Here is a 27,528-nt window from a genome sequence, read left to right as displayed (position 1 = left end):
GCTTTTCTGTCAAATAATTTTTCTTTAGTTTAGCTCTCCTAATACCTGATTTCTCTTCCATGCCTTTTCTACAGCTGGTTACAACAATTTGGAAGTAGCTGAATACCTTCTTGAGCATGGTGCTGATGTTAATGCCCAGGACAAAGGAGGATTAATCCCCCTACACAATGCAGCATCCTATGGGGTAGGTGCAAGCATTCTTGCCATGAGTAGACCAACAAGGAACTCCTTAAAGTCATATCCAAAGCCAGTTATTTTGCAGCTGTCTTGCTGTGAACATAATTCAGGTTTTGATGGCATGAAATACTTGTTGGGTTAAGTTGCTGTTGTGAGTCCTCTTTGCAGTCCTACAGATCTAAATAAGACACAGATTCAGGTGTGCTGTAGCAGTTAAAGGCTGCAGTTTGGAAAGATCACTAGAACATAGCTTTTATGTAGGCAAGCAGATGCACAGCATTGAACAGTGTTAAATTTGGGGTGACTACTGAAACAGAAAAGACCTCAAGTTGTCACTGAAAGACTCGGATGGAAAGAAGAGAAAAATACTAGGGGATCATGTCTAGGTGATGACAGGGAAGTGGAGGTCTGTTACAAGTGATCTCTGGTGGGGAGCTATTGCTAAAGCTAAAGTATTGAAGGGCTACTTAGTTTGTAGTATGGGTGTCCTCCTGGGCAAGCTGTCTGCTGCAGTGAGGTTGCAGTGGCTGATTCAAACCATTTTGGATGAGGCAGGCCCTCCTTCCTCCATGTAGGAGGAAGCATCTGTGTGCATGCCAGTTGCACAGATGCCTGATAGATTGCTTATAAGCAGCTGTTAATTGTGGATGAGGTAAGAAAGAAATCTCTTGCAAATAACTGTACAGAGACAGTGCTTGAGAAGCTCCTGGCAGTGAGCTTATGGTCAGACAGAGGACATGTAGCTCAAGAAGTAGTGTTTTTGATGGTCTCATGATATGCTTTGTCTGTTATTACGTGGCCCTGGCACAAGAAGAGCAAAATCTGGGAGAGATGATCGTAATAGAACCACAATTGCTTTCATTTGAGAGCCAAATAAAATAAAAAAGTACAATGTTCACCTTGTTTTTAAGGAGAGTGTATCAATGAAACTCAGCCTGCATCATTTGCGTTGGTTCTCTATGTCAGTCTGGGATCCCGGTGTCCTAAAGAGAAAAAAGCTTCAAATCCTGCTTAAGGTTTAGAAATGCAACGCAGAATTCTTTTATGATACTGGGTCCCAATACCAAGCAATATTGTTCATCAGCATCTGCCATAAGTATTAAATTCCCAGGACATTGCTTAGATCTAGAGATATATTCTGTTGCAATGATTGTGTTCATTCTTTTCAAGCACGGGAAACCAAAACACACATTTTACGTGAAGGCAAAATATTCGTTACTGGCACGGGGAAATGGTAGAGATTGGTTCAAGCTGGTTATCACTTTTAAAAATTATAATGCCAATCTAGTCTGGTTGCCTTACTTTCTCTGGGAGAAGTTAATGAGGCAGAATTTGGTGCTTTTCCATCAATTTATTTAGTTAAGAGTTGCCGTATACCTTTCCTGTGGCAGGCTGCACTTATCTCTGAGCTGTCATCAGCCTGTTCAGATCTCTGTGATAGGAGGTAGATATGAGTACTGGTTTCACAAGTTCATAGCTAGCAGGTTTCACAGGCTCAACCTTTTCCTCACAAAGTATCTTCAGTTCTCCCACCCAGCATTTCATGCTGCATGTCCCTCAGTAGGATTTCATGGGGCAGAAAAGTCACAGGAACAGCAAATGCTTTAAAAGTTTGGCAGAGATAAAAAATAAGGTCGGCAGTCTTTTCAAACCACACTTATTCAGAGAGCAGGGCCCTATTATGAGAGCTACTGAGAGTCACTTAATTGCCCTTGAGAGGAAAAATGAAATCCATTGGCAAGTCTTTGCACTTCTGCTTACAATTTCAGTGTTTCACGCTCCTACCTACTCATTTTGACTACCTACTTTTTTTATTTCTTAGCTGTATTGCACAAGTAATTTTGCTGGTCAGAGGCAGCCAAAAATTTTGTTTGCCAGTTTTCTTATTTCAACTTGGGAGACTTCGAGGATGGGATATTTATTGAAGCGTGGGCTTATAAGATCATTACTTTTATAGCCCATGTAAAACAGTTGTCCCTTATGACACTCGTAATGCATTTTATCAGTTACAGTTCTCTCGTAAAATATGATTGGAGAAAGAATAAATTTGTGCTGCCACAGATGGGTTCAAAGTCTTGCAAGAAATGGCAAGAAAAAAAATAAAGTGCAGGGAAGACTTCTGTGTACAGACATTTAAGTGGTGGCTCAGCAGTACAAGACATTGATCTTTAGAGCTTCTAGTATCATATCACAAATGTTGCAGCCTGTAAATTTGTGTTGCCAGTTCAAATTTTTCTACAAATATTTTGACAGTTAACTCTTACCAGTTTTATGCTGTATCAAGTATCATGTCTGCTCCTGCAGCTGACACAAACTTCATGCTATGTACTTGGGGTGATTTGGCAGAAACACAATTCTGTGCCTGATGCCAATTATACATATGCTGGTGGATCATCTGGTAGTGCACAGATAGAGATGACCATGGAGCTGCAGTGTAAAGCGGTACCTGAAGAGGTGTGCTGCTACGTAGACACAGGAAGCAGAGAAGTGAGTTAAAGGAAAGAGAAATTACAGGGGCCTCTAAGCACCGTTGCCTCCAGCACGAAAAAAGAAATAACGTGTTTTACCAGTGTCATGTTGATTAAGATGTTCTTGTGTTTTCCAGCATGTGGATATAGCAGCGCTGTTGATCAAGTACAACACATGCGTAAATGCAACAGATAAATGGGCATTCACACCATTGCACGAAGCTGCACAAAAAGGAAGGACACAGCTCTGTGCTCTGCTGTTAGCTCATGGAGCAGATCCAACCATGAAGAATCAAGAGGGTCAGACACCACTGGACCTGGCAACAGTAAGTTCATGTTAGCGTGCCAGCCAGAGGCTGCTCTGGAGGATTCGCTCTGCATATTAAATGGCTTTCTATGGCTTCATGGCATCAGCAGTCCTCAGCTTTCGCTGTGCTGAGGTAGAGGTAGATGAGCATCTCCAGGGTGCCTGTTTGTGACTTTTTACCCGTGGGTCCAGGCTTTTTCCTTTGTCTGAGACCTTAACGTGGCTTGTGATTTAAGGTTTGCTTCTGCTTTTAAGGATTCACTCCTGGGATCAATCTCCTCATTGCCAGAAATAAACCTCTCTGAAATGTCCCCGATGATGGTCAATCTGTGTACTGTTGGTGATGATTTCTTTGAACCTAGGATGAAAATCAGATGGGCCTTTAGAGGAATGGGATCATTTAGAGGATGATTATGCTCAGTGCCTGCATATTACCTCAGTTCTTTTTTTTGTCTAACTCCAAAACAACATTCTAAGATTTGCAGGTAGCTATCAAACTTTTTCTATAACTGGCATCCAGAAACTTTCTTGTTAGTGGTGGCAGTGGCGGCTGGTTAAACACCTAATAAGGTTACATGAACATGTATGTCTCAGGTTAACCACTCTTGGTGGAATAGATAATGCGACCAAATTGAATGCTGTGTCTGGTTATAGTGCGAGTATCTTTGAAGGCCATTGATTTATGGAGAGTTCAAGAAATATCCTCCAGAATAATCTGAGCTCTAGAAAACTTGCTTTCTGGTGAGGGATATGAAAACTATTTGATTTCTCTGGGGGAAAATAAGGATGTCTTAATGATGTTCTACCAGAACATGCAAGGAGGAAATTCTTGAACGTGAGAGTCCTACTTAATTTAGTCAACAAAGGCTAAATCCAATTGTTAGCTAAGTTCATACTTCTCCTGTAGCTCCTGTCTTTTTTTTTTTTCTATTATAACACTATAAGATGTGATTATAGCAAAGGCAGTGGTAGTCTTTCCATTGAAACCTTGATCCAGAGCACAATACTTCACCAGGAGTTGAGCCTGACAGAGGAATTACGAGGTGACATTGCCTGGCTTAGGTTGTGAAGGATTTCAGATAAAGTTGCTGCATTGCTCTTCCTGGCTTTAACACCTATAAAGTCATTCTGCCAGAAAGGAAATTAGATGTGCCTTCTTACATACCTTTAGAAATGGGGAGAACCCGATTCACCTATGTCTGAGCAGTGAATCAGAATGTTCTTGCAACCATGAATTCCGTGTTACAAAAGTTGGCAGTATTCTTTTTAATGGGGGAAGAGAGCAATCAATTAAAACAAATTCAAAGAAAAATTCTTTCCAGAGATTGGTGACTTGTGATAATAGAACCTCATGGTGAATGTTCCTTCTGTTTTTCAGGCTGATGACATCCGAGCTTTGCTGATAGATGCGATGCCTCCAGAAGCTTTGCCTACATGCTTTAAGCCTCAAGCTACTGTTGTTAGTGCCTCCCTGATCTCACCAGCATCTACGCCGTCCTGCCTCTCCGCTGCCAGCAGTATAGATAACCTCACTGGGCCGCTGGCAGAACTAGCCGTAGGAGGGGCATCAAATGCTGGTGATGGAGCAGCAGGAACTGAAAGGAAGGAAGGAGAAGGTGCATTTGCTGCTGGACAAGTTTACATTGCCAGAAGTACAGTAGCTTAGTATCACAATAGGCCTTGCTTTATCTGAAAAGGATTTCTGACTAGCCAGAAAATACTGTACAGCTTGAACTGTTATCTGTTTTAAAGTCTCTGATGCTTGCTCTCTTTTCTTATGCTCTGCTAGGAGCATTGTTGGCTGTTCATCTATGTTTGCTGTCAGCAATTAGGTCTGACTACAAAGGCAGATCTGATTAGGTGCCCAGGTGTTCGTTGTTGATTTTATACAGAAAATCCAATGAGAATTATTTTGATGAAGGAATTATGATTGTGATGGCCGGGGGATTTTGCTAAGGCTTTTTAAACAGCATCTAGGTGATTACATAGCAAAAATACACCCACCCTTCCTTTCCTTCTCTTTGCAATACGAGCCTGTATTTGCCACAGATCGTTTATGCTTTTTAATAGTTGATTCTGAGGAGGGAACAGTGGAAGTGGATTGTTTACTAGAGACATAGACAAATTGATTGTAAAAATAATCAGAGTTTGAATTTTTGAGAGAATCAGTGGTATTGCTTAGGTTTTGTTGGGTTTTTGTTTTTTGGTTGTTTGTATTTTTTTTTTTAAATTCAGTTGCATAGCATATAATGACTTGTTTCTTCTTTTATAGTTTCTGGTCTTGACATGAACATTACCCAGTTCCTAAAAAGCTTGGGTCTTGAACACCTTCGGGACATCTTTGAGACAGAACAGGTAAATGGCAAGTCTCATCTCTGTTTGTATGTTTAATCTAATAATCTAATAAATTTGAGTGACATTTTCATTCTTTAATTGAAAAAGAGAAACAAAAAAACCCAATTTCACATCTATAGAAAGACAAGTATGTCCAACAAAACTGCAAATGGGTCGCCAGATACTTTATGGTGAACTTGAGAAACCTGTGAAAATCTCTTTTGTTGTTTAATTCAGATATCCAGTGTCTTTCACTTCTGTACATACTAGATGACTGCCAATTTGGCTTGTATTCTGAGAGTTACACTGGACCTTGTGAACTTTGAACATGATGGCTATAACAAAGTTAGGTTGGAATGCTACCTGCACTTGTCCTTCAGCAGTCTTGATATCCAAACAAGCCTTTTGCCACCTGTAGTGCTGCATGTGACACTTGGGTTAGACCTAGGAAACCCTCCAGTTTGACTATAAGCTGAAATAAAAATCCAGTTTACCAGGGTGTAGTCACACTAGAGAATGCAGAAACTGCATTTCCTAACAGGTTAGGACTATAGTATTAACTGGGTTTTGCAGGGCTAGCAAATTTCAAATGGAATTGAGGGATGGGGAAAAAAACCCTGCGGTTTTATCAATAATTCACAATATATGAAAAGAATATAACTAATGTAACAGTTTCTCAAACTTACGTTACTTTTTAGAGCAGAAGTACCTCTAATGCATTTGTAGACTCTTTTTATGTACCGTTTCTTAAATTTAACGTGTTACAGTTAAATAGATTATTTGTTCATATGAGCGAGATGGACACAGTGGTGGAAATGAAAGGTACAAGTGCAAGAGGCTGGATTTAATGGTTATTTTTTTCCCCAGGCTTCTGCTGCTAATCTTTTATGAAGGGTCAGGCAACAAATGTTTGAAATGTAATGTGTTGCTTACAAAAAAGTTCCAACTGTTTCCATGAAACATTACAGGAGGTATCTCCCCAAAGTTAAAATGCCATATAATCTTTTTTCCCTTCTTATGTACGAAGCATAAGCTCTTTTCTTTAATTTGGAAGTGCTATTAAGAAGCAAACCAACCTCAAACCAACCTATATTCTACTCACATTTCTTTTTTACTTTTGCTTCCTTAACTTCTAACCTGTTTTTAAGATCTTCCCCTGCTAATAAGATTTAATAATGTAAATTGGATTCACTGTATTCATTTTTATTTTGAAACTGTTTAGCCCCTCTTTTAAGTTTCTTTCTAGTAAAAACAAGCTCATCTTCCTTAAGCTTATTGTTTTAAGCTGCTTTTTCCAAGCACTGCAGTGCCTCCATATGCACTTTCTCACCTTGACTCTAGCCTCCTCCTGATGCTTTCTAATATCTGGGTTTCTTCTGTATTTTTTTTAATGTTCTGATGCACATGATGAATGTCTTCAGTGGCTTTTCCACAGCAATCCCAGTAGGGTTGTTTTCTGCTCAATTGGACAGATGTTCAGTGTAGCTATTAATTCCTTGCTTGAGTTGCTTTCTTTTGAATTAATGATATTCAGTTTGTAGTGGACTGAGTTCATACCTGCAAGTCCAGTTGTGCTAACAATACAGCTTCTTTTGAATCAAGTTGCACAATTTCCCATTATTTGCTGAGCTTCCCATTCTAATTTAATATGTAAATTTGGAAGTAGATTTTATATAATTATCTCTTCCAGATGAAATATTTCTGTTTTGCTCAGAATCACCTCAGTGTACAATTGCTTTATAGTGATAAAAATATGTACCTTTATTTAGCCTTTATCTCCTGTTCTTTAAAAAAATGTTTATTTGACATCATGTTTTATTACCTTTCTGCTTCCACCAATGATCTCCATGACCTTGAAATTTAAAAACCTTATCAAGTGATTGTAGATGTATTCATATATTGCAACCAAATGATGAGTTATATGTGTCCTCCAATGTCAATTATTTCCAAAAATAGTGGAATAGTTGAGCATGACTTAGCATAGCTGACACACTGGTTTGATACACATGCAAGTGCACACATGGATATATACACACAGTAATAGCGTGCACCATAATAATGTTGATGTGAAGCACACTTAACATTTATTAGTAAGCTTATAGAATATTCATTTCTGTTTGTGTAGTGAAAATAATGAATTGCACAACAATGTGAAACTTTGCTTCAAAAATATTCCCAGATTTGTCCCAGCATTTGCATGCATCCTCCTTCTACATAAATAAAAATTTTTGACAACCTCCTGTGAGAACCACCTCTTGTTAACTGCTGTAAGAGAAGTAAAAGTTTTGCACAGCTTCAGGCTGTAGCAGCTGGATATGGCCCTGTGGTAGGGAGAGGCTTGCCAGAAGGTGGCAGCAATTAGAAGTGCCGGAAAACATAAAATATATACACTCTCTTGGTTGCACCATGAATACTTTCCATTTTCTGAACTGATGGGTCTTCAGCCTTGGGAATCAGGCCAGGTTTGGCAAGTGATTTTTGTGGTCTTTCACCTCTCCAGATAACCCTGGATGTGTTGGCAGACATGGGGCATGAGGAGCTTAAAGAAATTGGGATCAATGCTTACGGACACCGCCACAAATTAATAAAAGGTGTGGAGAGACTTCTAGGAGGGCAGCAAGGTAAATATGACACTTTTACTGCTTAGTCTAAGTGTAGCATACAACAGGCTCCCAGCAGTCACTTTCTGTAAATGTAGGCATTGTCACCAGGACATGAAAGAATCCAGATGTCGGGAAAATGCACTTACTGGCAGACCTGGTGGCTGGGTGGCTTGCGACAGGTAAAGAATATATTGAGAAGACACAGGACCAAGTAATCACTTGCCTTTCCAGAGAATGGACATCCCTGAGGCAGCTGTGGAGGCTGTGCCCTTTTCCAGGGACTCTGTTTCACCCAGACGTACCTACCCACAGGCCAGTTGTATCCTGAAGTGTGGACCTGATGGAGTTTTTTGCTGCCCCACACTTCTCAGATGCTTCTCTTGAAAGCGGAAACAATAAAACGCAGTTATGTCCCACATGCATTTTCCTTCTCTCTTTTAAAACCTCTGCTGCTAACGAAAGCACTTCATTTTTTCAAGGTTTTGCTTCTGCCTTGTGTTTATTTTGCATTTCCTGCTGTACTGGGGTTATTTAAGAAGAATAATGATGATGCTGGATACAAATAGAGCTGGTATTGTTTTCTCCTGTTGATTTTCATTCCTTTATTTCCTTCTCTTTGCAGGCACCAATCCTTATTTGACTTTCCACTGTGTGAGTCAGGGGACCATTCTCCTTGACCTTGCTCCTGATGATAAGGAGTATCAGTCTGTAGAAGAGGAGGTATTGCAAGTACCTTTCTTAATGCTCCAGTGGCAGTGTATTTCTCTTTTCATTTATAATCCCTCAGAGCTAAAGCAAGCAATGCATGTTGAAAGTGATAAATTATGCTTAGGTGAATAATTGCATAGATCTGACATGAAGTTTAGGGCTCTTCATTTGTCTTTTTATATAGAGCAATGATGGAAATTATTTTGCTGTGTCCTGCCAATTTTTTTTAATAAGTGGTCTGTTTGCTCACTTAGTGTTATCCCAATTTTTGCTTTTTGTTGTTGTGTTTTGGATGTCATCTCATAGCAAGGGTTTCCACAGCTTTCTGGAGATAGGTGGACCTGTGAAAATCAAAAGCCATGAGTGAAGACCAAGGGATCAAGGCCTTGCAAGTCTGTAGGCATTCCCTGTACTCAAGCTGTTTCTGCATGTGAACCAGCTTGTTTTCTCTTGTCTCAGTGGCTTAGTTAATCTGTAACCCAGATAAACAGCTCTTGGATAATTGATAGTTGACTGTAATTTTGCCTCCCACACACACATGCTCTTTTATTTAAGTAAACTACAAGCAGATACCATTTGGAAAGAAAAATCATAACAGAAAAGAGACTTTCTGAAGAGTTGTTTTTGGAAGAAACTCCATTTTACTGTGCATTTGCTATTTGTGTAGTGTTTCTACACTGTAGGACAAAAGCATTTGGAGTCTTTTTAAAAGTCTAGATATTCAGGATTGCTGCCAGTTTAGCCTGGAATATTATTGATTAGTAACTGTAAACTGGAGTTTGTGCAGATCTTTTGTATAAACTTTTCTGACAGAAAAGGTCACTTGTCTGCTGTAGTAAATCGGGGTATTTATTTGAGCTGTTATTAAATGTTGTTGCTGTAGCTATAAATACCTCTGGAAAAGACACGATGAAACTGTTGAAATTTTCAGGGGCTGCTAATGACATAGGAAAATTTACAGTGCAAGTATTTTCCTATCACTAAGAAATACAAACTGTACTCACTAGGAACATTTGTTATTCCTTGGAAAATGATCTTTTTGTATATTCATTTTCAAAGATTTTTTTTTTCTAATCTAAAGTAGGTTTTCTAGTTGTGTATAATTTTGATAGCAAGCACAGCTATTCTCTCTTTTCCTATGTAGATTTTTATTACAAGATTGGATAATTGCATAATCCAACTTCTCTATTGTGGAACAGCATAGTGCGTTGGGTGCCTGAGAAATAAGGGTGTACCTCAGTTTAAAATTGAGTTGTGGGTTTGGGGTTTTTTTTTACACCTTTTAATTAACTTTCAATCAAGATTGTCTGTTGTTGGCAGGGATATACTGAGATAGTGCATGAATACTTGCCTTGCTAGCAAGCTTTCTGTGCTGAACATTCAGTTGTGTTCATGTATGTAGATGCAAAGTACAATCCGGGAGCATCGGGATGGTGGAAATGCTGGCGGAATCTTCAACAGGTACAATGTCATCAGGGTAAGTTTCAAAACCTCTTAATTCTGTGTTGTAAAATAAGTTGGTACTTAAGCAAGCAGCCAGAATTGGTTTAATGGATCACTTTTTTTATATTTAAAGTTCTTTTTTGAAATAATACTCAGGAGCCAAGTTAAAGCAAGTGCTATATACTAAAATTGGACTGATAGTGTGCTCTGCACATGGAATGAGGGAGAAGTATCCATTTGTACTCTTAAAGGAGTCTGAAGAACTGATATTGAAGACAGAATTAGTGAAGAGCCTGACTTATGTTTCACAGCCTGATTTAATTTCAGAGATCTGTAACTTCTGTATTTGACTTTGCAGCACAGATTTTTTTTCTCAGTGTAGTCCTTTGCCTTTTTAAAGGAGATTTTTGGGGAGGCGGAAAGGATGAGCATGACTTTTTATTAAAAGTGTCTATCTCCCTATGCTACTTTGGATCTTGACACCTTCTTCTTTGCCCCTGCCAACTAGAAAAACACCTTTTACAAGCCCTGGCATATCAGAAAATGGAATGTTGTCTTTCTGAGGGAAAGTACGCTTTCTGGTTCCTTTTTTGGGGGGAGGAGGAAATGAAGGAAATCAGAACAGAACTCAGTTCCTGAGCTCTAGCAAACCCCTGCTGTAATCTGTTTGAAAAGTGAGCCTGTGCAGAGCCTTTGCAACTTGGCCCAGTAGATCATACGTCCTGAAGCAAACTTTGCTTCCAACCTACTCTCAACCAAAGGTGAAGTCCTTTACACAAGCCACAGTGGTATTAGAGCATGTGTCTGGAACGATATCTCAAGACAGATTGAACAGCACATCTCCTAATTTCGTTCCTCAGAAGTTGTTTCTTTTCATAAAAATTCAACCTAAACCAGACAGCAAGCTTCAAAAGCTAGCCCAGATGGTTCAACAGAGGTCAAGGCAGAGAAGGAAGGAGTTTCAGACAGTTTGTAGTTCTTGGTGGTATTACAGGCTCTGAGGGAAGCAGCCTGAAAGTCTTGCTTAAACCTGAGAATTTAGGCTGCAATTTCACACTAGTTTTAACCATCTATAACGTGTCCTACCAACTTGTTTGAAAGGCTTCAGCCTTGCGTGCAGAACAGCCATGGGGTTTCTTTGTGCCATTCGTGTGTTTTACTCTTAGTTTCCCTGTCAAATTTATGCAAACTCTGTGAAACTGTGTTCCATTTCAATTCCAACTGAAGTATGGTTGGACCTGTTGTACTACTGCAGATTCAAAAGGTCGTGAACAAGAAGTTGCGGGAAAGATTCTGTCACAGACAGAAGGAGGTCTCAGAGGAGAATCATAATCATCACAATGAACGCATGTTGTTTCATGGTAAGGAAATGATCTATATATGTATGTACTGGTATTTTAAAAAAAAAAAGCTTACAAGGACCCCAGGCAATGTTAATGTTACTGTGTCACCATCCTGTACAGTAATTGTATTTCTACACTAGAAATGCAGGGGTGTGGGGGTGGTGGAGTTAGTCTGTGTGGTTACTGCAATCTGAAAAGCTACACTAGATAAAAATATATTTAAAAAAAAAAAAGAAAAAAAAAAAGTTTTTTGCTAAGCCATATCTTAGTCATTTCCAGTAAAGCTGCTGGGAGGATGTTGCGTTTCTGTGAGAAAGACAGACTATCTTCTAAAAGAGGGGAGCAGCACACAGTAAAAGCATTTTACCCTGGCACTTCAGGCAACCATCAGGGAAAGGAATCAAAAGCAACCATGAGTTTCAGCAAGATGTTCTCTAGAAGCGTCCAGAAGTGCCTACAAATGACAGTTGCCTGAGGGTCCTCCTGCCCTAGATCCTTCTATGATTCTGTGTAGGAAATTGGTTTGGGGTATGATTGTCCTGACATCTTGCCCCATCTTAACCAGTACTGACTGCTGGAGAAGGTGTGCATTGACAAGATAAATTGCTCTGAAATGTGAGTGGGGGGAAAGCCATTTAATGAGATCTGTGAAATGAGTAAGAAATATGAGTCACATGTGGGATCTTGGTATATAACGATAAATCCCACACATCACTGCATCCTGCTGGGTATCGCCCCCTTCCAGCTGACTGAGCACGCTTTCTGGTATTTAATGGTCTATTTGAGGCAAACAAGCTCCTCTTGACATAGAATCCTGTATTACTATAGAGCTTAACAAGTATGTATGATAACACATCGTTTCATGTCGTTCTGTTCTAGGGTCTCCTTTTATTAATGCTATCATTCACAAAGGATTTGATGAAAGGCATGCATACATTGGAGGAATGTTTGGAGCTGGAATTTACTTTGCCGAGAACTCCTCAAAAAGCAACCAATATGTGTATGGGATAGGGGGAGGAACAGGCTGTCCCACGCACAAAGACAGGTCCTGTTACATCTGCCACAGGTATGAGTCCAGCAGAGTTCCCTATGCGTAATTCTGGCTGTCCTGGTTTTTACGATCCTGGCACAGGATGAATTGCAGGGAAAGAATAGGCACTTGAGCTTGGTCATGGCAGGAAAAATGCTGTTTTCCATTTGTCAAGGCTGAACAGGAAAGGATATAAATGCAGCGAGTCCCACAGAAAGGTCAAAAATTACATCTAAGCATACAGTGAGTATAAATCAAAGTGAATTGTGGCTCAGGAAAGAGGCTTGAAACAGCAAGTTTGAAAATGAAGAGTCAGAGGAAAATAGCAATTAAACTCCAGGCACTCTCAGAACAAAACTGCAGTGCAAAGTGGTGGTCAGCAGTACAGTGTTGTACTATGGATCAGATAATTTTGGAGGTAGTGAACAGGACTTAATCACACCTTTGTTTTGTACTGGAGTAGATCAATGTGATTTTTGCGCTTTGACACTTGTCCGTACCCTGCTGGTAGGAACACAGAGAGAGATCAGCTTCTTTCAACAGCTTTATATAAAATGAACTAGAACAGGCCTCCATGTGAGGGCTAAACAAAGTGTGTGTTTTCCCTTCTGCGTGTCAAGAAAGATTTTTTTTTTTTTTTTTTTTTTTTTGGTGACAGGTTTTATACAGCCTTAGAACTGGTTTCTAAAAGTGTTTCTCCAAAAAGCCTTGAGAAATTAATTGTGACAAAATAAACTCAAAAGTCTGAAATAATTCTGGAAGAATACAACTCCTAGTAAGATATTTTAAAATTATGTTTTTCTTTTTTTGCTTTTAGACAAATGCTCTTCTGTAGAGTGACCCTTGGAAAGTCCTTTCTTCAGTTCAGCACAATGAAAATGGCTCATGCCCCTCCAGGGCACCATTCTGTTATTGGCCGGCCAAGCGTGAATGGACTTGCATACGCTGAATATGTTATCTATAGAGGAGAACAGGTATGTGGATTAGCAAGGACTGGGTTTATGGAAGGGCAAATCTTGGAGCTGGAGAGGGGATGTGACTGGTTTCCATACCAGGTGTGCTGTGATAGCCTGGTTGGTTAGATTTTTTTCATTTAATGTAGAAATAAACAGTGAACTGTATCAAGCCACCAAATGCTCCTCCTTTCCACTGAGCTGCCCTGATTTACATGATGCAGAATTGCCTGATTCCCCCGGTGCAGCACTGCTAGAGTCTGTTAAGAGTTGTTTCTCTCAGGAGGCACTGGTTCTCCCATTGCATTTTACTGGCATTGCTGCAGTAACAAGAACACATGCATTTCTGGGGCTCTTGTAGATAATGAGAATTCTGGGCTTTTAACTTGCAGATTCCCAGCAATGACAGTGTCCCTGTCTGCCAGAGACTACCCTTAAATGGCAGCTGAAGTAGCATAACAATCTTCAGGAGGTGATTTTTAATCTGAGTAACTCAGCTAGACCCTTACTCTAGAAAAGTAGTTTGCTTACTACTCTGGATGGCTCCAAGATTATATAATAAATTCATGTTGGAAGGAACCTTGGGGAGGTCACGTAGACCAGCCTCTTTTTCATGCTGAATTGAGAGCAGATTGCTGAGGGCTTTCTTTGACAAGGCAGGTCTTGAAGGCCTCGGAGAATGGTGTTTCACAGCCTCTCTCAGCAGCTTGTTCCTTTGTTTAATTATCCTTAGAGCAAAAAATACGTTCTTTCTATCCAATAGGAACCTCCCCTGTTTTATGAATTTCATTCTCCTGCTGCACAGCTCAGGAAAGAATCTGGCTCTGTTTTGTCGGTAGCCTTCCATACGTGATGGAAGATTGCTATGAGGTCCCACAAAGCCTTCCCTTTTCTGAACTGAACAAGCCCATCTCCCTCAGCCTCTTCTTGTTTATCCTGTGCTCTCTCCCGCTGACCATCTTATTGGTCCTTCGTGAAACTTAGCTCCAGCTTGTTGCCATTTTTCTTGTATTGGAGAGCCCAAGAGTTGTATGCAGTTGTCTAGATGTGATCTAGTGACTACTGAATAAATGGCAACCATTGCTACACTCAGTTGACTGGCTACACTGCTGTTGATGTACCACAGGATGCTGATAGTCTTTATTACTGCCAGGACACAGTGTTGATTCTGCTTTAGCTTGCTGTCACCCAAGGGCCCCCAGCACCTTTCAGCAGAGCTGCTTCCCGTCCTGCAATGCTACAAGAAATTAGTACATCCCAAGTGCATCTGCCCTTGCTGGATTTCATGAGGCTTCTGTTGGCCCAGTCTCCTCTCATCTGTCTAGGTTCCTCTGAATGGGGCCCTGCCCTCCTGCAACTTCAGCTTTGTTCTAGGACTGAACCTCCTACCAGCTGTCTTGAGAAAACGCTGGACAGACACCTGGGTTACGTGCTTTGGGTGTGCCAAATATTTTACTGCCAGTAAAGGCATTTGCAGGTCACGTGGCAAGTCAGTGAGCATTTCAGGGTCAGACTACATTGATCATCTGAGATTTTTTCATAGCTTACAGGCACTGACTGATCTGTAGGATTAGCTAACAAGGAGAGTAACTGTGAATTCCTGTTGCACACACATTTTCTGGCAGTGTCTGCATGGAAGAAACATCTTCCTTTTTAGTAGCGTATTAACAAAGATATTAACTACATTGAGCAGTTCCCATTTAGTGCTGGCCAGGTTTGAAATCTGCTTTTTCTTTTGCACTCTGCAAACATAGAGCTGATCCTTGCACTGTCCTTCCTGATTGCTGTTTAGTGAAATCCAAAATGTGAACTTGCTGAGCATACCCTTGCATAAAGCAATGTTATTTGGTTGGTTGTTTTTCTTGACTTAACTTTCAGGCATACCCAGAATATCTCATTACATACCAGATTGTGAAACCAGAAGCTCCCTCACAGACAGCAACAGCAGCAGAGCAAAAGACCTAGTAGCTACAGAGCAGTGAAGAAGGATGTGACTTCAATCTTGGACTGGATGGATACATGTTTCAGAAAATCAGTATCATATAAAATCCTTAAGAACCTGGAAATAAGCTGTATGTCTTTTATAAAGCATTGGTGTCTTGATGAATACGATATGAGTAACTCTCGCATACTCAACTGCTACTGTTCCTTTTGAGGAAAGTTTACAAGGGACTGCCTTTTAATAACATATCTCAGGCTCCTAGTCTCTGCAGTTACCATGTGTAAAATAATGTTGTTTTGATCTAGACTTTGGGAACATTATTGTGCAAATGGAAATCTTATCAATGCCATCTCACATGTTAAAATTTCAGACACTACTATTCTAGTTATTTTATTTGCAGATAAATTGCATTAAGCCCGTAATTTTCTTTTCAGCATACACCATTCATTTTATGTTTTCAAGAGATCCTAGTCAACTATTTATTTTCCTTTTGTATTCTGAAGTTGAGCCAGAACCTTCTTAAAGATATTTTGCACAAAGTCGATTTGACTAAAATCATTAACAATGCAATATGAATTTCATCTGAGAAGGGGCTAGGTCCAGTTCTTCAATATAGGGTTGGTTTTTTTTTGCACACCTCTGAGCAAACGATGATATGAGTGAGTGTAACTTTAGAGTGGAAACAAATTGTGTCAGTTCACTGCTTTGTCTGAGTTTTCTGGCGGAAGCCCTAGGAAGTGTTCACAAGGGTAAAACCAGCTCTTGTGCTTCGAAGAACTTCATAAAGCAGGTCAATGCCCTCTGCTGGCATCTCTAAAAGAACGTTTTATAAGGCTCCTATTAAGTACATGCAGTTTGTGAAATGGTCTCCAGTTACAGTGGCGTATGGTTTTGCTGGGAGATAGCAGGTGAAGAGTCAGAAGATTGCATACACGAGGGCATATCTGGTTCATGTCCCTCTGTAATATGAGAGCCAGTAAATGGGTTTCAGACTGGTAAGGGAGAGCGCATTATAGCAGTTTCATGTCACATCTTTGTGTGTGACATCACAGTTGAAGAGCTTAAGGGATTTACAAAAATAATAGGTTTTTTTAAATACCAATTTTTACATTTTTATGAGAACGAACTTTTAAAGCATCAGTTGGCAAGTGGATTTGTTTGTAGGTGTACCACAGAACAAAGCTAGGATTTATTCGCTCTAATCCCCTTCCCCACAAGTTCCCAGGTCTATTTCACTGGGTAGGAGAAAGTTGTTTTTAAGCATTGCATAGCACAGCATCAAACAATTTCAGAAGTCCCTCCTCATGGCAGATATGCATTTAACAAAAGTAGAAACTGATTTCTTTTTTGCGTTGTTTTTACAATTTCAGAGAAGGCTGAAAATCGAGCCATGTTAATATTTTGCTTAACAACCAATACCAGGAGATATGCTTCAGTGTTGAGCATGTAACGACTGGAGAAAAAAAAATGTTCCTTGAACACAACACGCTGTACGCTTCCCTATCAACCAGCGCTATTTAGCATCTGATGATCCAGGTCACGCATTCAGGTTTTATCCCCCTTAAAGCAAGGAAACGACAGAATAGTGTGCTTTTAGTTTACAAAAATATATGTGCTCCCCCTAAGTGGGATTTTGCTGATGTGTTTGGATAAAACAAACTTAAACCTGAAGAGCTTTTCAGTTTCAGTGTTAAGACACACAATTTTCATTTTTAACGTTAAGACATTAATGTTGAAGCAAGTTATCCTCGCAGAGGAACTTCACCCCCTGTAAAATCAGTCATTTGATGCCATCTGGCTACCTGCACATCATCTGTTTGTAATATCTCTAAAGAAAACCTTAGAAATAGCAATACTCCAACAGATCTTGAACTTTGGGGTTTATTTTTCTTGAGCTGGCAGTGGACATACGGTTCTCGCTTCATTGTGTGACCTGATTAAATATGTAGCTTCAAAGTCCAAGCCAGACTCTAGCCTAGTTGTCCTTTTAATCAAATTTCATTGATAAAATTGGGTGCTTGTATTTTGGCTACTTGTTTAATAGTGTTAGGATTGCAGAGATCACCACTAGGCTTTGAAGCTTTGTATTCATCATTTAAGTTTGGGGTTTGTTTTTAACGTAGTTAATAATGGAGTGGGGGGATGTGCCTATCTACACTAGGGTTTCAGATAGCCGTGAGAGTGTGTTGCTCACCATCCCCAGTTAGACATAGTTTTAAATGGTAAAACAGTTGTGCTGCTTAGGTGAGCAAAATGGTTAATGTGGAGGTGGAAGATAAAAGCTTTACATCTTTCAAAAACAAGAACAAACCTAAAAACAAAAACCCCACCAAGCCCACACCGGATTCTGTTCTTGCTGCTTGTTTCCTGTGTGCTGATTGAACTAATGGCTAGTCTGGATTTCTTCTGCAGCCTTGAACTTCTAGAGGATAAAAATACTGTCCAGTATCTTTGAACTGCCAGTGTTAATGTATCTGATGTTCTGTGCAGAGTAAAGGTGCTGTGTGAGGAAATCATTTTGCAGTGGTTTTTGTCTTGTAATGACATGATCTCCTATCCGTTTGTGGCCAGACACAGAGGAATACCCAGGCCTGATAATGCGTCCGTGTGACGTAGAAACCTGTGCAGGAGTAGCATCCTCCTCTCCTGGCGTATGTTGTTGTAGCCCCTCTTACAGTTTAAAACAAAGTGAGGATCTTCCCTTCAATTTTGAAGTTACCCATGAAAAAGCTGGTCACAGTTTTGGTGGTAGAGCTGCAGCTGGCAGGTCGTTATGGTACAGATGCTGCTGCTTTAGCTGAGGGAGTTAGCTTGATGCCTCCTAATTCTAGAAAATGGGACCTTAAAAATAGCACACCCCATAACTAGGCAGCTGCTGCCTTCTGAGAAATGAAGATTTTCGACTTGCTGAGAAGGGCAGCCCCCTGATAGTGGGATGCTCGTTTGCAGCATTGGGTCACCAATGGAGGCACGGTAGGAACCGAGGATGCAGGAACACACGGGGCTAAGCCGGCTCATAGGCTTGGGAGCCTGGGCACCCTCACTGGCTCCAGAAAGAGCTATTCCCACTGGGACAGAACGTGGCGTCTGCTGGGGAAAGGGACAGTTATCTTTCACGCCTGTTGATTTTTGTCCGTGTCCCTCTGAGGCAGCATTTTGAAACGGCTGTGCAGTTTGTGACAGGACCTTAATAGGCAAAAGAGAAAGAAACTTCACCACGTAGCAAAGCAGGGAGGGTTCTGCTCTCCGTTGCTGAAATTGTTTCCATGAGACAGATGCATTAGGTACCTGGTGTAGAGTGACATTGCAGTCTGAATGCTGTCAGCAAAACTTCTGGTAGGATTAAAAGCAGAGAGTACAGTACCTTAATAAGGTGTATCTTATTTTCTTGTCCTTACTTTTATCTGCCAATCTGTTTTCATCCCAGCTCCACAGAGACTGTTACAAACCTCTTGTACTAGTTCCGCCATTTTGCAGTCACTATTGGTCTGTAGTCCAAGGAACGAGCAATGTGTTTCTCTAACCTCTGTTTTAAACGTTTGCGTGTGATGCAATTGAATCCCACTGCATTAGGCAGCAGGAATTTATTTTGCCTGCAAACTGTTACACTTTGCTTGTTGATAACAGGAGTACCCCAAAACAAAATTCTACACTGACGCAAAAAGAAAGCCCTGCAAAATGTTCTGCACTGCTGGCTTTGGTGGGCCGCAGCCACGGAAGAGGCATGTGGTGTATGGGATGGAGCGGCTTCTGGAGAAGGGCGCTTCCTTGGCTGTGGAAACCAGCTGATCCTACTGTTTGTGGTAGGTTAGAGGAGATGTCCGCTCCCCGTGAATGTGTGAAGCGCTGGGGGATGTGAACGTGTTGTGCCACTGCGTGGCCTGCAGGAACTACTTAAGACAGCAGCAAATCTTCTCAAAAAAGGCTCCTGCATCCCTGCAGTGCAGTCAGAGCTCCTGCGCAGTACACACACTACCTAGAATTTCCACATGGGACTGTTAACAGAAATTACCCAGAACAGATTTTTTCAAAAGATGGGTAAAAGGAAGGGTCCAGCCACAAAACAGATTAGCTTGAACGTTGCTAACCATTCTCAGAAGCTGAAGGTCAGGAAATGTGCAAATTTATTTTTAGTGAGGTTTCTCCCTGTCCCTGCTACTTTGCCACAGCAAATCTAGCTCAGGAATCTAAGAGATGCATCTAATGCATGCTTCAGTCATTTTAAGCTATGTTGCAGCCCTGCTGGGGAAGACATTGGAAAGTACAGATTCAGTTCTAGCCTCAGGTAGCGAGTGGCTTGTGAACCTCTTGGCCTTGAATCCACTGATGGTCAGAGGTGGTGGCTTTGGGGCAGCCCAGAGCAGGGCTCTCCTGATCTTCGAGAGCGGCAGGACACGTGCGCAGCAGTGGAGGGGCAGCGTTCCCACCTATCTGAACACATAATGGACGTGAAACCTAGAGGGTCAGGGGACAGCATATGCGTGTTAAAACTTATGAAGCAAAGTGAAAGAGCCCATAAATCAGTAGGAAACGCGAAAAAGAGATGCATTTCCCATTACACTAATGCATATGCCTGTCAGGTCATATTACCTGACTGGTTTTGATGTGTCTATTTTTGTCTTACTGAACTTGTTGATGGCAAGTTTTAGTGTTGGTTCCGTTAATTACCGATGGAGATGATTAGAGTCTCTGTATTACAAGGTAATTTTGACACTTTCTTTTTAACATCTGCAGAACTTGCTTCAGCTTTGGCAATTGAACTGAGGATTTTTCTGTGCCACAGTCCCATGAGCTTGTGCATCTTCATTCCTAATTGCTTTCTCTGCCAGCCCAGATGGCAGTGTACCTGGGGGCTGAGTTTTTAGACCTTTTTTTGTATAACTTGTTTTCATAACTAGCCCTGTATGTTTCCTCTCTTGGTTGCCAATTACCTGGAGCTGGGATATCATTTATTTATTTCCTCCTTTACCCTCTCTCTCAAAGACAACGATGGGCAGGTTCTCAGCCTACCTACATGGTGGACTTTGGGTAACATCTCTGTAACAACCGAGTTTGATCTATAAATGTGCTTGGCTTAATGTCTGATCTGCAATACTTGTAATAGTTTAAAATTCAATAAATACATTTTTAACAGTTGCTCTGTGAAAGCGGAGTGTTTGCACAACCTGCTATTTTGTCTTGGTCTTAGGACAAACCTGCTGCAGCCACAACTGTTGAAAACAGTTTTATTTTTATTTTCTCCAAACGATTTGTTTTCTCCCTCCCTCAGGCAATAAATAAAAAGTTCTAAAAAAAAAAAAAAAAAAAAAAGGAACAAAACCATACATATGTACATCAGCCACACAGGCATCTTGTGTGTTGGATTGGGCTGGAGGGAAGAAGAGAGGTAGGGTGGGAAATAAGGCTCCGGGTGGGTTGAAGATGAGGCATTTTCTAAGCCTGGACCAAAAGCTGCGGTGGTGTTGCACAGGTAAGCGAAACCCAGCTCAGCTGGAGAAGGACCAGTCACGGGGCGGAGGAAGTTTGAAACTGCTGGATGGACGACATCTCTGGGCCAGCCTCTCCTCCACCTGGCTGCTTCTCTCTTCCATTACAGCCCAACCACGTCCCATCCTGCTCCTTGTGGAAGAAGGGCAGCGGTGGGATGGGTGGGGAGGATACTGAACAGAGTAATCAAAAGCAGCCCAGACTGCTTCCACCACCCCTTCTTTCTCTAAGCCACAGGAGATTAAACCTCAGTCTTGCAGGAACCAGAGATCCACAGAGGCAAGAAAAGAGGCATTTAAGACTGCATCTCCCCCTCCAAACCACGTCCCAGCCACAGAGATTGCTCCCCCCCCCCAGGAATGGGCTCAGCTGGTGACTGGGCAGCTGCCTGCCAGCTCCTCCATCGCCTCCCCAGGCACTGGCAGGGGTGAGGGTGGCTGCAGGCAGCCCTGTGCCACCACTCCCGCTTGCCCAGGGCCCTGCCTGCAGCTCTGCCTGTCACCCAGTGGAACTGGCTCAGGTCAGCAGCACCCACCCCTGTCTCTCTGTGCAAGGGGGGAAGGCTGCTGCACAGTAAAAAGAGGGCATGCTCCCTTTTCAACCCAGATGAGCTAGGGGCAGAAATACAGGGAGAAAGGGAGGTGTATCTTTTTTTTAAAAAACAAGACAATAAAATAGGGACAGAAAGAGATGAAGACCAGGCACTTGAGGAAACCCAGTATACTATTTTTTTCCTCCCCCAAAGAGCCTGGACAGTGTCAGGGTTTGTGGCTTTTACAACTTTCGTGCTTTCAAAACATAAAATTGAAAAGCAAAAAAACCAAGATGAGGTAAGAAATTTCTCTACGAAAAAGACGTTGAGTCCAGGGTGAACGGCAGTGTCCGGCACTATTGCTTAACATCACGGGGCTCCATGCCCACCTGCCCCCTCCACGCCTGGCACTATCTGCTTGGCTGGCCTCAGCCCCTGAGCTAACAGCTGGGCGACATGGTGATGGGGCTGTGCAGGTACGGGAGGCTGCTGGGAGTGGCATGGACACCGACAGAGACTGGGAAGCTGAAGACAAACTGGGAGGTGGGGGTGGAGGTGGCCTTGCCCCGCTCCCGCAGTGTCCCCGAGGGGCTGACAGCTTCCACTGCGCACGAGGTGGCCAACACCTGCGACTCAAACTGCAGCAGCTGCCCCATGAAGCTGAAGTTGGGGGAGATGATGCTCCGGCGCTGCTTGACGAACTCAAAGGCCTCCTCCAGTTTGACACGCTTCTTCATCATCAGGTAAGCCAAGCAGATGGTGGCGGAGCGGGAGATACCAGCCTGGCAGTGGACTAGGACCCGGCCACAACACTCCTTCACCGAGTCTGGAGGGCAACAGGGGATGAGACGTGAGACCAACGCCCTTCCAACAAAGCGCAGCCCCGCGCCAAAGCTGCAGGTGGTGGCTGGCCTCCCTCCCACCAGCGCGACAAATGGCCTGGACTCTGCTGGACCCCAGTCCCCTCTGAGCCAAAGGCTCCGGGTCTTTGAGGCAGGAACCTCATCCCCAGTGAAACACACACGGACACAGCTCCTCTGCACAGGCACTCACCGATGTACTCGATTGCCTCCATGAACCAGGAGCTGATGTCAGCTTTGTGGTTGTCCTCCACAGGGATACACTTGTACTGGTAGTGCCCCTCGAAGTGGTTGGGGCAGTCTGAGGAGACGTTCAGCAGGGCTGTGATGCCCAGAGCATCAAGCATGTCCCGCCGGGCGGCGTGGTAGGCGCTGCCAAGGTAGAGGAAGGGAAGGATTTCCACAGGGCCACCCTGTTACAGAGAAAAACAACAGATATGGGGGTGACCAGGGGACAGCAGTGGACACGACACGCATCCAGAAGGCTTGGAGGCCCCGAGCAGTGCAGGAACCTGGCACCTGATCCAGGGCCCTCAAAAGAGGGGGCAGAAGCTGCCTTTCTGAGCTCTTAAACCCATTTCAGCCCTCCCTCTCTTCATCCCATTCAGGAATGAGCAGGTGTGGTTAATGGGATTTGGGCCTGTCCGCTCTCCACGGAGCACAAACACCCTGGAGTCAGGAGGACCACCACGCTCTCCCATGAGAGGAAAGGGAGCAGGGCTCTGGCTCTGCAGGCCTCAGCTGAGGGAGAGCAGAGGGACTCCAGCAGGACCAGGCTGCAATGCTGGAAGGAGCAGTCAAAGTAGCTGAGCACTGGACTTCTAGACATACCTGGTCATGAAGGGGGGTCCCACAGGAACTGCAGCCCAAATCCAGGGGCTCAGCGCTGGTGGGGGGTGACACATTGCTCAGGGACTTGGTTTTTGCACAGAACTCGGGGTACTCCGAGGAGAAGCGCTCATAACCCCCTGCAAGAAGAGAGGCACGAAGCATTATCCCAGGAACTGCAGAACAGCATAGCCAGAGCTGACGCATCTCACCGTGCCCTTCACCACTAGATGATGCTACAGTGATGGAGAGTGGTCTCCTGCCCCAGGATGAGCAGCCAGGCTCCTGGCAGCAAGGGGAGAATCCCTGAGGCCCCACCACTCCCTTAGAGCAAGGGCTCCAAGAGCTCTGTAACACTCTTGGCTGCCCAGAGTCTCTGGTCCAGGGTTTAGCCCCCTACATGCCATCAGCCAAAACCCCAGACCGAGGCCAAGGTTGCTCTCCAAGATGATAGAGAGAGGATTTGTTGCCAGCATCCTCTGACTTTAATGGGAAAAGCTGCTCCCAGGCCAAAGACTTTTCCGTTCCCAGCCTTCCCAGACAACATCATCCTGCCACAAAGCACAGGGAGGTCTCCCGCTTTCCCAGCCTGACCCTCCAGCTCAGGGCTCCCGAAACAAGAGGCCAGGGAAGCCCCAGCACTGGCCAGGTACAGTGAAGCTAACCCAACAGCAAAGCCACTCTCCAGAGAGAGACCTCCACTGCCTCTCGAGGACACGCATGCGACCTGAACGTGGAGGTGAGCGCCCTGTGAAAGAGCGGCTTGCTCCTTTGACCTGCTGCCAGGGGGATAAGCAAAGGTGATGTCAGATCTTTCTAATGGCAGGCAAAACAAGAGCAAACCCCATCGACTTCCCAGGACAGGGAAACTGCAGTGTTGGCTGCAAATAAACACTTCTCGTGACATTTCCTTCTCTCATTCAAATCAAATCAACAACCCTGATATCCTTGTAGTCTGACCTTGAGCCTTAAAACCAACAGAAATCAGGTATTTTGCTATCACCACAGGAATCTAGCTAGACCAAGCCCTGACTCCCAGGATAGCTTCTGAAGACTCACCCCAACTGCAGGACCTGTGCCTGCAGATTTGGGCTTGCCAGAGCACACACAGCAGGACTTATGCTCCTTAGCCAGCCTTAGCTCTGAGACTGCCCTGAACAAGGCTGGATGTTCAAGAGACCGGTGGATGCAAGGGCCTCCAGCAAAGCAGCCCAGGAATCCCTAGGCAGCTGGAGACCAGTATCACAAGCATCCCAGTGTCCTTTATGGTTTCCTCTCCCTACACAAGGAAGGGCTCTGGTACCTTAAAGCAGAAACACACATATGCATCGCTAAATTTGCATTGTCCCTCCCACGTGAGCAGGACAGTTTGCAGGGGCTGCGTTTCCAAGGCCTGACATCCCTTTGCAGTCCTACTGGTTTGATTTGGCGGAGCACCCAAAATCAAGTGCCCCTGTTAGACATCTTCAGGAGGCCCGATCCTAAAATCCCAGGATCTACCACATCCCACTCTGGCAGCCACCACACCACCCTGCGGGGGGAGAAGCTGCCTGGGGTGATGTGTGGAAATGGGCTTCCTCCTTGGAAAGGCAAAGCGACCCTTTCAAGCGGTCAAAGGTGTTTCTCTTCAACGTATCTCATCAGACCTAATGCCTGTTCAATCAAGCGCCACATCCAGCAGCTCCATTCAGCGGCGTGCAGATCCTGGCTGTTCTTACCTGGCACAGGAACCACACGGTGCAGGCGCCCATTGCCCAGCAACACCCAGCCGGGCTGTTTCACAGGGAACCTGGCAGCAGTCTGATCTGCACAAAACAGATCCCGGCCTTCATCGTGACCTGCACCCACCAACTTTGCATTTGGACAGGCACAGTGCTAGGTTAGCACGGCTCTTGTGAAATCAAAGTGAGCTCAATGATCTTAGTAGCTCTGTGATAAGTGAGGAAGAGGTCTCTAGTGCCAAGACTGAGTCTCTAGGAGCCCGTTCCTTAAAAAGAAAAGACTGGAAACCCCAAACAACCTCCCATGAGAGCCACAGGGGCACCAGAAGCCCTCAGCTGACAAAAGCCACCCTTGAAGCACAGCAGCATTTCCTGCCACATGCTTGGCTCCCAGCACCACGACGGCTCACGGCGAAGGACCCGAAAGCGTGTTCCCGAGCGAGCCCCTGCTGTGCAGGCGCTCCCACAGCAGCGCGTCGTATCGCATCCTTGGAACAGCTCCTGCTGTTTTTACTGTATCTAGTACAACAGAAGTGCTAGCTCCTCCATCTATCAAGCCTCTTAATGGATTTGCTACCCTGCATACACATCCTCACCCCTGCTGTAAGTAAACCAAGGAATAAATTAACTCTCAGGCTGTAAACAAAAAAAGAAAAAACCCCACCGAGCTCATCCAGGAACCCCAGCTGAGCATCCCCACCCCCTAAATCATCTCAGACAATTCTCAGGACTGGCAGCCCCAACTGCTCGCAGCATCTCATGTCACACACGCCGGTGCTGACACCACGGCGGGGGAAAGCCCCGATCGCTGCCGTCGTCGCAAAAGCAGCACAGAGGCATCCCGGGGCCTCTGCCCACCGCAAGGGGACATCGGCGTGACACCAGGCATTTGCTCTGGCACGAAAGCCCTCCCTGCCCCGTGGGGCTGGGGGGGGGGCACCCAAACAACGAGGGGGGATTCGCCCCGCTTCCACCTGCGGTGCCTTGTGCCACTGGGCTTGCACCTCGCCCCCGGGGTCTGCCCGCCAGCCCAGCCCAGCCCAGGGCCGGCGCCGGGCGGGGGCTCGGGCCCCGCTCCGCCGCCTTCCGCCCGGGCCACCCCGACCCCGCTGCCGCCCGGCCCGGGACCCCGCCGCCGGGGCCCCGCCGCCTCGCCGGGTGCGCTCCCCGAAACGCGGCACCCACAAACACACCACGCACGGACACACGCCCCCCTCCCCGCCCCGCCCCGCCGGTACCTGCCAGGAGGCGGATGTCGGCGCGCGCCGTGTCGCGACGGAGCGCGCGCACCACCAGCGCCACGGTGCTGTCCTCGCGCAGGGCCTCGGCGCGCGGGCTGCGCTCGTCGTACACCACCACGGCGGCGTAGAGCCCGGCGCGCAGCCGCGCCCGCACCTCGCCCTCGGCCGGCAGGATCTGCTCCAGGCTGACGGCGCCCTTGGCCCGCCGCCGCACGATGGTGTTGCAGCGCACGTTGAGCGCCCCGCGGATGTGGCCGGCGCTGTGCGCCAGGAAGGGGCGGCAGTCCAGCAGCAGGCAGCGCCCGGGGCCGCCGGGGCCCGACTCGTCGCGGCACACCAGGCGCCGCAGCGCGCTGCCCTCCATCTCCCGCAGCCCCTCGGTGGCCACCATGGCGGCGGGGCCCGGTGCCGGTGCCGGTGCCGGTGCCGGTGCCGCTCGCGCACCCCCGCGCGCGCCGGCGGAGCCTTTACTACCCGGCGGCGGCCGGCGCGCGCGCCCCCGCCCCGCCCCGCCCCGCCCATTCATCCCGCGCCGGGGCCGCATGAATGGACGGAAGGCGGCGGGCGGGCGCGGGCGACGTCACCGCCTCCATTCACAAAAAAAAAAAAAAAAAAACAAAAAAAAAAAAAAAAGAAAGAAAGAAAGAAAAGAAAAGCCGCCCGCCCGGCGGCCGGCCGGCCATCTTCGCCCCGGCTTGTGCATGGGGAGAGCGGCTCCGCCGCGGCGGGGCGCGGGGCAGCCCTCGGGCGCCCTGCCCGGGCTCGGGGTCCCCCCGCCGCCCCCCCCGCCCCCGGCCCGGGTCACACCTGTGTGCGCACGTGGGGGTGCGCGCACCGCGGGGCACAGGCGCGCGCGGGTAGACGCACGCTCGCCGCGCGCACCCGCGTACGCGCCCCCCGCGGGGAGCACGCGGGCTGCCGCCTCCTGCCGCCTGCGCCGCCGGGGCCCGCCCGGCCGGGGGCTGCTCGGCGGGGCCCCTCCGGCCGCGCCTCTGCCACCGCCGCCTTCTCCCTGCGGGAGGGCGGCAGCTCGTTCGCTGCGGAGGCTTACAGACGGCGCAGCGCCGTGGCTGGGGAGCAGCCCCGCGGGAGGCTCTCCCGCTTGATTACTCGTGTCTTCAGCTAAAAGCCAAAGGGGCAAATTCACAGCCCCGACGTGACCCCAGGAGGGCCTCCCCGTAACCACCCCCTGAACACCAAGCAGCCGTTCCATCCAGGAGTCTCCTTGAGGGCTGCTTTCAAACAAAAGCAATGCGGCAAACCCCAACACCAGCAACGGTGCTCAGGTCGTTTCCTGCAAGCAGGCGCTGGGCAGTCCCAGGTGAGCCTGCTTCAGAGACCTGAAGGCGCTCAGCTACCCCAGCGTGCACCTGGACGTGGTGTAAGGTTAAGGGCCCAATGTTCATCCAAGCCCATCTGCCCCGGTCACTGCTTTCCACAGAGGGCAGCATTTGGACAGGCAGCTTGACTTCCCCTGCCCCGCATGCCCAGTAGCTGTTTAGCCGGGCAAGGCAGGGTGACACCTCGCTGTGCGTGCCCGCCCGGGAGGAA

General features: G+C 45.7%; 2 protein-coding genes across 3 annotated transcripts in view; one reads left to right on the top strand and one right to left on the bottom strand.

Moving 5' to 3' along the window:
- The window catches only part of TNKS (tankyrase), a 145,771-nt gene extending 125,379 nt beyond the window's left edge, over positions 1 to 20,392 (top strand). Inside the window, exons 17-27 of one of the 2 annotated variants that reach the window (XM_082316288.1) lie at positions 75 to 184; positions 2,783 to 2,971; positions 4,331 to 4,568; positions 5,225 to 5,307; positions 7,787 to 7,907; positions 8,512 to 8,609; positions 10,000 to 10,074; positions 11,296 to 11,401; positions 12,263 to 12,449; positions 13,231 to 13,387; positions 15,245 to 20,392. In XM_082316288.1, the coding sequence (XP_082172414.1) occupies positions 75 to 184; positions 2,783 to 2,971; positions 4,331 to 4,568; positions 5,225 to 5,307; positions 7,787 to 7,907; positions 8,512 to 8,609; positions 10,000 to 10,074; positions 11,296 to 11,401; positions 12,263 to 12,449; positions 13,231 to 13,387; positions 15,245 to 15,331 (1,451 nt within the window). In that variant the 3' untranslated portion in view covers positions 15,332 to 20,392. Of the gene's footprint in view, positions 1 to 74; positions 185 to 2,782; positions 2,972 to 4,330; positions 4,605 to 5,224; positions 5,308 to 7,786; positions 7,908 to 8,511; positions 8,610 to 9,999; positions 10,075 to 11,295; positions 11,402 to 12,262; positions 12,450 to 13,230; positions 13,388 to 15,244 lie in introns of both variants that reach the window. The other variant, XM_082316287.1, reaches the window with a different exon arrangement.
- A 1,375-nt stretch (positions 20,393 to 21,767) lies between these two features.
- Positions 21,768 to 26,368, bottom strand: DUSP4 (dual specificity phosphatase 4; the record flags this gene model as incomplete). Its single annotated transcript, XM_082315323.1, has 4 exons — positions 21,768 to 22,153; positions 22,381 to 22,600; positions 23,019 to 23,155; positions 25,975 to 26,368. The coding sequence occupies 4 exons, from the start codon at positions 26,366 to 26,368 to the stop codon at positions 21,768 to 21,770; spliced, it is 1,137 nt and encodes a 378-aa protein (XP_082171449.1).
- Positions 26,369 to 27,528: the final 1,160 nt, after the last annotated feature.

The sequence above is a fragment of the Platalea leucorodia genome (assembly GCF_965183815.1).
Source record: "Platalea leucorodia genome assembly, chromosome: 6".
Taxonomy (NCBI): domain Eukaryota; kingdom Metazoa; phylum Chordata; class Aves; order Pelecaniformes; family Threskiornithidae; genus Platalea; species Platalea leucorodia.
The sequence above is the reverse complement of the archived record's forward strand: the minus strand, read 5'-3'. Positions and strand labels throughout refer to the sequence as shown.